Raw genomic sequence first — 12,160 nt, 5'->3', positions numbered from 1 at the left:
TATTATCCCCATCATATCACCAGTTGGTCTATGGAAGGTACCTGTTGCTAATATTCTTAGGCCAACACATACCTTGGTTTCCGCTGGGATGGGTTCCCCTCTGTTGGTTCTGTGTGTGAGGCGTGGCCTGCACAGCTCAACAATTTACTGCAAGAGGTCTCTGTCCACTCTATAGCGCTCCACTATCTCCTGCTCATGTAGCCCCTGGTAGGTTACCCTGGGTCTGTACACTCTTCTCCGTCTCCTCACTGTGGATTGTCCGGCAGCATTCACATTGGCACCACCCTCAGCATGTTGCATATGTCGCCTTATAACAGCAATGGCAGCCCCTAACATTTCTTTGCCTCAGTAAAGCTTTTTCAGTTTTCACTTCTATTAGCTTACTGCAGTGTTGCAGTGTCTCTTGAGAGAAACATAATGGACTGTTGTTTGCAGAGTTTTAAGTGCTAGGCTGGGCTGGGCTAGTGTACTGTTTGTGTAATTGCCTGATTCTGATTGTTTGCACCTGCTAGCTCTGCTAGTACTCCCTGATAGCTTCATACTATTTGTTGTGCTTCCTTTTTCCTTTCTGTTTCCTCGGGGGCAGCGCCGTGCACACAAGCACAATCACGCGCACACCAGCTCACATGCGTGCACACATGCTTACATGGACGAAAACTTGCTTATTCTTGTTAAAACATGCACACACCGGCGTAAACGCTTACAACTCCTTAAACAGCCTTATACATGCTTACTCCGGCTTAAACGCGCACATTCACGCTTACACACGTGCACACTATCTTACTCGGGTTTACAGGCGCGCACACTCACGCATACCCACTTGGCAAGAAACTTTAGTGTTATCCACGGCATACACCTTCAATTACTTGCCTTTACCTAGCCTACCTGTTGACACACCTCTTTCAATGATGTGTAAATGACAGCTGACACATGCCACCCTGCTCCAATGAGCTTCACTTCTTTCATACATACCCCCTCATGATGTCACCTATCTTCTACTCTGTTACTCCCCTTATCCTACTCCTACACTCCACTGACTGTGCTCATTTGCTATGTAAATTTGTGATTCACTATCCTAACCCTCATTTACATAGGACTGCCTACTAATGCTTGGTTACATCTCTTAGACTGAGCTTCCCCCTTAGCAACCTCTACTCGGTGGCCATGTTGTCTTCAGCCTGCCATTCACTTGCATTGTAAATTCACATTAGCATTAAAATCCACATTTGTGGATCTTCATTATTGATCAGGATGAAAAAAAAAGTTATTTTATTTTTATTTTGCATCACTTAACGTTGCCAATGGCCGTATTTTTGGCCATTGGTATGCTTACTCATGTGAATGCATCCTTTTTTTGGAGCTGTCACGGCTCCATTTTGCTATTTGCAGAACCGTACTCAGTTTTCAACTGAGTACATTTCTGCAAATAACATTACTCCTACTCGGACAGGTTCGTGTTTCCTGGATCGCAAATGTACCTCATTTGCATAGCTTTCGCCTGCAACTGAGGTAATTTGCATATCCAAGCCCTGTCCATGTAGGACTCGTTTAAGGAGCTCTGTTGCACACCCCTACCGGCTGTTCCTGGATCGCTCAGCGGATATGTTGGCTGCATGGAGTCTTACTCTACTCTTAGACTCCGTGCAAGCCTTCATGAATCCGGCCCAGAATATAAGTTGAAGGACCAGATGAGAAGGCTAGAAATGTGGAAAATGCATAAATATAGTTACAAGTATACAAAACTTCTGGAAGAACCACATATTGATCAGAAATGAACACAGGAATGATTAAGGAGATACAAATTCAAAGCAAGAGATGAAAGGTTAATATTGGTGGCACAAGACAGTGGACTATGTACACATTGGTTTACAAAATCCATTGAACAATGGGAGAAACAGACAAATGTAGGTTTTGTAAAACAGAATTGGAAACAGTTGCACACCTCATTGCTGGTTGCAACATACTAATACCAGAAGGACTGTATACTGAAAGGCATAATAATGTGGCAAGACTGTTGCACTGGAGATTGTGCAAACATTATGGTACTGAAGTGGCTGAAAAACACTAAACATGAGCCACAAAGCATCATAGAAAATGATAAAATCTAAATCACATGGGATCTTCCATTACCAACAGTTCAAAAGATAGATGCTAGAAAACCAGATGTAGTGGTCCAAGAAAAGAAAAGTAGCAGTGATCACTGAAATCGCCACATCCAGTGACTACAGTGTGTTGCGTACAGAGAGACACAAATTCATAAAATGCCAGGATTTGCAGGCAGAAATGAGTGCAATGTTTAAGAAAGACACCCAGATAGTTCCAATAGTAGTAAGATAAACGGGTCTTTTAATAAAAGAATCTACAATCATATTTAGATATGCTAATAATACATGTAACTCTGTCTGAATTGCAGAAGGAGTCATTACTGGACACATTATGGGTGCTGCAAAGAGCACTTTTGGTTGACATCAAAGATTGAAACAATACTAATTTCATGAACTTTAATCATACTTTGACTTAGGAATGGGATCCATTCCTGTCATGTTATTAGAAACCCAAAAAATTTGGAGAAATTAAAAAAAGGGAGTTACCATTACATCTGTTACCCACTAGGTCATTAAATACTGGGAGATTCCTCAGACATGCACATGTTAAACCCATCTTTAAGGGAAAGAGGAATAGTTCAACCCAGAGTCATATAGACCAATAAGTTTACTTTATTGTTGTGGAAAATAATGGTGAATATTATTTAGATAAATTATCCTCACAATTGTAAACGTTGGTATATAAACCACATATCTGCATGCATATGTTGAAATTATTACTAACCATAACATGATATTCTAAATAATAGACCAACAGTTATAAATAAAAAAGTTCTACTGTGATGTAACTTATTTAGACTTAACCTTAGCCTTTTACAGGGTCATACACAAAACACTAATCAATAAATTAGCACACTTAGATATTATTAATTTGTGATAAAATGGGTAGTTGCATGGCATAAAAATAGGACATGGCAAGTATCATACAGCAACTGCACAGATGAAATTCTAGATTACAGTCCGATATCCCACAGGACTTTGTCCATGGCCCATATTTGTTTAGGTTGTGTCTTTCAGATATAGCTTTTTCACCTGCTGTGACAAATAGTCTGTGTGCAGATGACTTGGTTCATAGGTTCATAGGTTCGTACTAGGCTATCTGCCCTAGGGCATTTATAAGCCTAGCCAGAGTGTGAGTGGCTTTCACCATCCCTTAGGATGAGAATACTATGCCCATTTAGGGTTTAGTTTACTGTGCCTCTGTCTAGTAGTGACACATAGATGACCCCCGGGGTAAACCTACGATCTCCCATCCACTCGTCAAGATTTCTCTTGAAGAGAGTCAGTGAGGGGCTCTGCCTAACATGGACTGGGATTCTGTTCCAGAGTGTAGGGAGCCTCTGGGTTATGAATCTGTCCCTCCAGCACATCCTATTTATTTCTGTGTTGAGGTTCAAATCTCTTGCTCTTGTGGCTCTGATGGATTTGGATTTTCTGAGGTGGAGCATGTCCATTAATTCCGGATTGGACATGGCCTTGTACGTCAGGCCTAGATCACCTCTGAGTAGGCGGTATGCAACTGAATAGAGCTAGAGTTTCTTCAGCCGGGCAGCATATGACATATGTTTGAGACCCTTTATCCTCTTGGTGAGGAACTTTTGGGGTCTTTCCAACTGCTGCAGGTGTCGGGTAAGATACATCACAAATGGGGCATTGTACTCAATCATGGGCCTGATAAGAGAAGAGTACAGGGGCACAATGACCTCTCTTGATGTAGATGTGAATCCCTTCATGATAAGGTGGGCAATATAGAAGGTCTTCCTAACCACTTTGGCAATGTGAGTGTCAAATGAGAGGTTACTGTCAACTTGGGTTGGGTAAACTGATTATATCTGTTACAAAAAGAGTATACCTGTAAAAGAACTTGACTAAATTGACCAATTGAGTATGGGATAATAATATGCTGATAAATCCATCAAAAAATAAGCAGATACGATTTGGGAAACATAGATTGAAGGGTGAAAATTTAATATAGCACACAGTGATTGAACCTCTAGATTAATTTATAGATCTGGGTATATGGGTAACTCTTGCTATTGGTTTTTCTAATTGCATCAACCAATTAGTTAATTATAGTTATAAAACTATAGGCTGTACAAAAAGATTTATAAAATCTTGGAAGTCAGAAATTGTGAAATCATTGTTTGTAAGTTACAGACCCAAACTAGAGTATGGAATAATAATATGGAAACCTTATAAGAAAACTAGCATGGGTATAATGGAAAGAGTACAGTTGAAATGTACCATGCACATCCATGGATGTGAAAGTGTTAAGTAATTATGAAAGGTTAAAATATCTGAATTTGTACAGTATTTCATACAGATATTTAAGAGGAGTCCTTATTCTAGTATATAGGGCATTTAGAGACAACTACCTCAGGAGTACTTGGTGTTATCAAAGGGTGCTGGAGATAGGCGTGGGATATGAACTTACAGGTTCACTGAGTGGGTAGCTGTCACATGGAATAGACTACTAAATTATATTAAAGCTATTACTCTACAGAAATTTCATATATGTATGTTTATAGCAGCAACTGTAGCTGTCACATGGAATAGACTACTAAATTATATTAAAGCTATTACTCTACAGAAATTTCATATATGTATGTTTATATCTATTCATACATATAACATACATACATACATATATTTACATATGTATATGTGTATATATATATATATATATATGTGTGTGTGTGTGTGTGTGTGTGTGTGTATGTGTATATGTGTATATATATATATCGTATCTATATAAATAAATATATATATATATATATATATATATATATATATATATATATATATATATGTTAGCAACTGTGTAATTATATATAATTTACAATATATGAGTAATTGTCATTACCTCTGTAACTGCCACTCAGCTTAATTTTTTTATTTTTATTACTTTTTTGGTCTCCTTGGGGATATGATTACACCAGCCCTGCTACCAGTGCCCCACGTCCACACTGGGTCTACCAGTTTTACTCTGTCCAGATTTACTCCAATATTTCTGGGACTGATCATGGATCCTAAGGTTGTCCTGAGGGCTCAGCCATCTTTGCTTTCATCCTGGTGGAGCTTTATGGTCTTCCCATTCCCTGCCCCTGCTTCCCAAGCTCATCAATCTCCATTTTAGGGAAACTCTCCTCACTGAAGCATGCCTTCATATGGAAGTGTTATTGATGAACACCTATCCATCCTTGCTGCTCCATCAGTCACCCAAACCTCTAATCAAACCCAGGTCACATAAACCGTAGTTAAGGATTTATTCTTCTACACCACTGGAGTCACATCCTCAACATAACTTTTATGTCTTTTTGGAACTTAATTAATAGTATTCATCTGAAATATATAGTGCTAAATATATATATATATTTACTACTTGTTAAGAAATTCTTGTTGATATTTTTATTTGGGTCAAACCATTTTTTATCCTTTTAGCTTATTTCTATGCCATAGTGTTTCATTGTTCTTTTTCCAAGTCTGTGCTTCTGTATCTCCTGACACTTAAAAAGTATACAGTTTTATAGCTTTGTAGTCAGTGCTGTCATTACATATACATTCTTTGCCCTGCTTAAACACTTTAGTTTTTATACTGAATGGTATTAAATATTATTACAATGTTAATTTACTCTTTATTGTTAATTATGTGAATAGACTCTCTTGTTTAGAGAAACATAGGTAGTGCTGGTCAATACTGCCATTTCACATTATTCTCTTATTGAATTCTCCTTTACTTGATGTATTTTGTTAACTGATTGTGTCATTATATAGGCTCATCAATTCATATGAAGTTATAGCTCATTTGCTTGAGTCCTGTCTGCTTACAGGCCACAGTCTTGCACTGCTGTTCTCATGTTCCAGGCAGCTCATATAGGCTGCTGCTCAAGCGGATATTCAGGTTTAAGCAAGGGAATTGCAACAGCCATGGGCAGTGAGGGGGAGGGGGAGTTTTACAGTTAGGTTAGAGGATGACTGAGAGATTTAGGGTTAGTCTTTAAGATGAAGGTGTGAGATTAGGGTTACGGAGCAAGCGAGTATTTTAGAGTTATAATCTGGGTGTGGGGTTTAGAAATACAGCTAGGAAGCAACTTGGAAGTACTGGGAGCAATTGGGGATTAAGTTTAGGTAGAAGATTTCTGATTAGTGCAGAAGCTGACTGGGAGTCCTACATACATCGTTAAGGAGTAGGATCATAATTATAGTTAGGAAAGCTGGGAGATATGCCATTGGGTCTAGGGAGCAGGGTTTTAGCATTAGGATAAGAGAATTATTGTGACTTTTAGGATTAGGGAGAGAGGTTTAAGATTATGGTTAGAGAATGACTGAAAGGTTTGGGATTAGAGAACAATGTCTTGAATTGGGGTTAGGGAGTGGGTAGGACTTTTATGGTTAGATTTATGATAGTGAGGGTCATATGAATGCATGTGGTAGGATCAAGCTAGTGATCAGGTATTTACCAATTTGAAGAATAAGCAGTGAGCAGGTGAAGTGCAATACCTCTAGTAGCTCCTTGATATATGCATACATAAAGAAACTTTAGATGCAAGCAGAATGCTCCAGGAAAAGAGACACTGCAGTAACTTCTACTGGAAGATTAATTGTCAGCATCAAAGCTTTGCAGTCAGTACGTCGCCTTAGAGAAGCAACCTGACATAAAGAAAGTACTGCAAACTATTAACAAATTCTAAATGAAAATTGAAATTGGCAGAAAAAAAAAATACCTCAGCTAATAACAACTAGTAAGTTCAAAGTCAGGAACCAAAAATTCAGTGAAACACAAAAAGCATTTGAAATTAGTATCAAAATAACATCCACTGCAACATAACTGCATAGTGCAGCAAACACTGGCCAATAGACCATAATGCTCTAAGTAATAAATGTGATTTATTATACAGCTGCACTTACCTGAAGTTTCAAACAACTCTTCAAACACTAAAATCTTAAATCTTCTGCTTCCATTTTCATTTTATAATGACATCAATAATGTATTCTAAATGTTGTTAAATAGCTTAGTACAAGCACTGCAAACAGTAATACAGACAAACGTACTTTTAATGCAAACGGATTATAAATCAAATGTATTCTTTATCAGGTGCATCACAGTGTCTGAGTGAAATTTTCCTAAACAGTGGCTTGTATTGTATGCACAGTATCTACTGGTTGTTTCATGGACATGGTCATTATAAATAATAAATTAGATGTGTATTGACATGTATGTTAAAGGCAGATGTTTTGGGATTCTGTGATTGAAATAAATCCACCATACATTGTCAATAACCATTATCACAGAGATGTGAATTATTCATGTCTAAAGTATTGATCCAATTGACTCATCCCTCAAGACAATGCACACTGGCCATGGGTAAACCATACCATAACGTTCAACAATCACACATGATCTTGATGGTTAATCTGTTACTCAATTATTCCATTTCCTTTCCATGACATGTCTGATATAAATGCTCTTTACCATCCTCTCTCACTTTCTCTACTTCTAGCTAAGCAGCTACTTTCTGCTTACTGCTTGCTGCACTTGCATCATGTATCTTAACATGTTTTCTTATAATTTAGTAAGTAGAGGATATGGAGAAATGTGCACTTATTTGCATATTTATTTACCAAACTCAGTAACTTATCGCTTATGCTCCCTTATCATTTCCGACATATAAATAATATTATTAAAAATAAATATTTAACCAAACACCATCACTTTTTATTTACAATTTTTAAACCATATTGTTATTGCTTTCCTTTCAAAGAATCCACCCTGGCTCTAGCTTTTGTTATTATTCTCATCCACTTTCATGTTATGACATTAATCCTTGATTAACCCATGCTTGTAATATTAGAAATAAAATAGTTTCTGGATATTCAATGTAAAAAATATAGGAGGCACCAGACCAAGGCAGGTGAAGATAAAGTTCAATTTTAATCCACAGACAAAGTACAAACAATGGTGAGTGCTTTTGTAGCAAGAGATACTTCATCAGACATGACAAAAGCACTCACCATTGTTTGTACTTTGTCTGTGGATTAAAACTGAACTTTATCTTCACCTGCCTTGGTCTGGTGCCTCCTTTATTTTTTACATTGGATACTAGTCTTTTTGGAGGACCAGTTTGCCTATACCACAGTGTTGCTTTTCCTTCTGTTTTCTAGATATTATTGTTGTTAACCTATCTTTGTTAAAATGTTATTTTAGCTTTTTTAAAATTTATAATACATATAATATATACTTTAGAACAATGTATATTTTATATATTTTATTTACTGATTGGAAATGCTTTCCTTTTTCAATCAATTTAAATCTAGGATTATTTATTTTAGAAGTTGCTATATTTTCAATGTTTTGTACATTGATATTTGTAAAGGTACACACACACACACACACACACACACACACACACACACACACACACACACACACACACACACACACACAAAACACATTGTAGGCTCAGAAATAATAAAAAAATAACCTGTCAGTAAAACATATAAAAATCAGTTAGTGGCCACAATAAAAATACATGTACATCTCAAAAACTGAAGAAACTGCACAACTAAATAAACCCATTAAGCATCTTTGTCTTTATTTTATATAAGACTTCTTCAGAACCATGAAATTTACTCAAACTAAAATTTAAAGGATCTCAGGCAAAGTCATATAATAATAACCCATATGTACTTGTTTAAAAGTATAGCATCAAAATCAAAACATTAAATATAACTGCATCAAATCAACATCTCTTAACTTTTACAATTGAAAATTATCTATCTAGTATGTTTAATATAATTAATAAAATCATCTAATTCACTTTCCTTCCCCTAGAAGCAATATAAAAAATGTTATATTAAAAACATGGGTGCGTTTTTCATTTCTTCTAGTATGCACTATTAAAAATTAAATGTCTCTCCCACCACATCAACAGTAAATTTGCCAAAATGGTGGTGCATATTACCCCTATTGTAACTTCACTCACTTGTTTAAAATAGTCTCCTTCAAAATCTATGTAATCATTATACAGTATTATGGCTGCAACTGTTTTAATAAATTTCAGTTCAGTAAAGCTCATTAAATTCCATAATAATTTCCATAAACCATTCTATACCAATGGTCTGTGGAATCACAGAAAATAAATTCTTAGTAGCAATATTCACAATGTATCTGATGTAAATTCATGTTTGTTAAAAATGTATAAAAAATTCCAAGAATATTTTAACAAATGCTTTGCATTGTTATATACATTCTTACGTTTACCATTTAGATATTTAACAAAAGGCTCAGTCTTTGAACCAGCTGCTGAAACAATTGGCTTTAATGATGGATCCATCATATTTGTGCGTATTTTTGGAATACCAAAAATAGGTATTTTTGGTTTATCAAGATTTAAGTACCTAAACAAATGTTCTGATATGTCATTATTATGTGTAAGTCATACAGCACCAAATCAATTGCTCTGCATGCCACATTAGTTTCATTTCTGGATACCTGTAAACATTTTTCAGATTCCATTAATATGTAGGACATCCTACCCATGTTATAGATTCATAAGTTCATAGATTAGTACTAGGCTAACTGCCTTTGTGGGCCATTTTCAGCCTAGCCAATTATCCCATGTGAGAATCAAACCCTGCACCTTATGTTTGTAAGTTAAACACCTTAACCATTATGCCAATATCCCATGTCTATCAAATCCATAGTAACCAAACCACCCCCTGTATCAGGTTTCATCAGTCTCACAGTTTTATCAGAAGAAGTCTCTTTAAGTATTAACCTTTCTATGTTTGATAAATTATAAAACCTGCTTACCTTCTTTGTTGCACTCAGTTCTCTAATGCCCCTTTCACATAGTTTTTCAAATATTATACAGGCTGGATATAGGGTGGGTTGTATAAGCTTTTCCTAACAAACATTAGTGCATCATTCTTTCCATAACAGCTACTTTGTTCAATAACTTACAAATAACTTTGTTTAATTAATTGAGGAAATGACCCTGTCCTCTCCCTTTCAGGTAGCAAGTCCTCCTATACAATATTTTGGGTTTCTGTTATGATTTCCATTATTTGTTTCTTTGTTTTTCTTGGCTTCTTGGCTATCATCTGCAATTTCTAGGACTTTGTTGTATCAAAAGGGATCTTGCCTCCTCTGCCGTTGATAGTTTATTCTTTGCTTTGTTCATTACTACTTGTCAGATTTTGCTTCTGTTCTTGTTTAGTATTAACTAGATATACTCTTTTGTTGATGTAAGTAAAATCAGCTTGTTGCTTTTCTGCTTTTAATGCCCTTGTATTTGTTGTCCAGTTTTTTAAAACATCCCCTCACAAGTAGATTTGTTTAGCACAAATGCTAAGCCCATTGTAATGAAAGAAATCAGCTGTTCTATTTCACCTTTTAATGTAGCCATTTGTCATTCATTATTTCTCATTAAAATTTCCATACAAAGGCACCACTGAGCATCAAAAAACTCTGTTAACTGACAATGTGTAATTGATTCCTCTTCCATGCCATTTAGGAAATATTTCCTAAGCCACACACACACACACACACACACACACACACACACACACACACACACACACACACACACACACACACACACACACACACACACAAAGAAAGAATATATACTTACCAAATGAGAGAGGATCATCTTTGGAATAAAGAATATTGATCATTACCTTGCAGGAGGAAGAAAACTGAATTTTTTTTTGCCACAATGCTCTCATAATAAGGGCTTAAAATATCACAGGTTTGCAATGACTAACTTTTACAGAAAGTAATTTTTCATTTCATATTGTACATGGCTTAAATGTATGTTACTCATTTAAAATTTCTTCTTCTTTGGGCTTTTTCCTGGTTAGGGGTCACCACAGCAGATCACCTGTCCGCTCATGATTGGCAGTAGAGTTCTACAGTGTTGACTTGCCAGCCTGGTGCCCAACCTTCCACGGGAGGCACACACATGCACACACTCACACCTAGGGCCAATTTAGAGTGTCCAATCCACCTACAGCATGTCTTTGGGATGTGGGTAGAAACCGGAGCACCCAGAGGAAACCCACGTGACCACAGGGAGGACATCCTGACTCCACACAGAAGGCACCCCAGCCGAGGAGTAAACCAGAGAACCTCTTGTTGGGAGGCAACAATGATAACCGCTGCACCACTGTGGCCGCCCATGTCACTCATTTAAATACAATCAACAAATTATGTTCAGTAAAAAGTGTGCTTGGGTAATTGAAATTATACTAACAATGTACAGGATATTTTCAAAATATGTTTTCCTTGTTATTTAAAAATATCTCATACTGTTTTCTCTCATATTTAGGATGCTATAGAGAATCAGTCCTTCTATCAACCTATCTACAAACTAGAGGATGGAGATGTCCAGCGTGGATTTGAAGAAGCTGATGAGATCATAGAAGGTAAAGTAGTGCAAAATTGTATACATACAGCTGCCGTGGCTAACACGCATTGCTATATGCCTTCTTATGCTGTGTGCTACCAAACTCTGTTAATTTGTTTATAATACAAGATGCAGTAAGCTGATTTTTTTCCTTCTGACAGTTTAGCTCGTAGTAAAAAAAAAAACACAGGGAGACATAAAATTACTTTCAAGACTGATGAGGAAGCTATATATGTTAAAACGGCTAGTCATTTTTTATTTTGTTTTATATGTGATCATTTTATGTCATTGGAACCTCCCTCATATGGCAGTAAAAGGTCAATTATGGGAATAGAATAAGCATATATTCTTTGTATCCACATGCTATACTATCTGTTGCAGACAGATTACTATATAATTATAGGGAACTGCAGGCACAGAAGACTTGTCTTTCCTGAAAAAGGCTACTATTAGCTAAATGTTGTAGGGAGAATGCATTAATTTAAAACTGTGCTTATTCACTGTTTATTTGTATATATCTTATCTCATTCACCATATAGTGCTTTTTTGTATACCTTCAGTTCAAACCCATAGCTTCGTATGGTGTCTAAACGTTTTTTTGGGTTTGGATGCTTTAACTAAGTGACTTACCAACTAATAATAGAC

General features: G+C 36.4%; 1 protein-coding gene across 1 annotated transcript in view; it reads left to right on the top strand.

Moving 5' to 3' along the window:
• The window catches only part of LOC122792414 (xanthine dehydrogenase/oxidase-like), a 1,368,088-nt gene that overhangs the window by 427,788 nt on the left and 928,140 nt on the right, over positions 1-12,160 (top strand). The window contains exon 12 of the mRNA XM_044060203.1: positions 11,438-11,534. Coding sequence (XP_043916138.1) covers positions 11,438-11,534 — 97 coding nt within the window. The remainder of the gene's footprint in view (positions 1-11,437; positions 11,535-12,160) is intronic.

This window comes from Protopterus annectens, chromosome 1.part2 (assembly GCF_019279795.1).
Source record: "Protopterus annectens isolate FY-2018-M chromosome 1.part2, PAN1.0, whole genome shotgun sequence".
Taxonomy (NCBI): Eukaryota; Metazoa; Chordata; order Ceratodontiformes; family Protopteridae; genus Protopterus; species Protopterus annectens.
The sequence above is the reverse complement of the archived record's forward strand: the minus strand, read 5'-3'. Positions and strand labels throughout refer to the sequence as shown.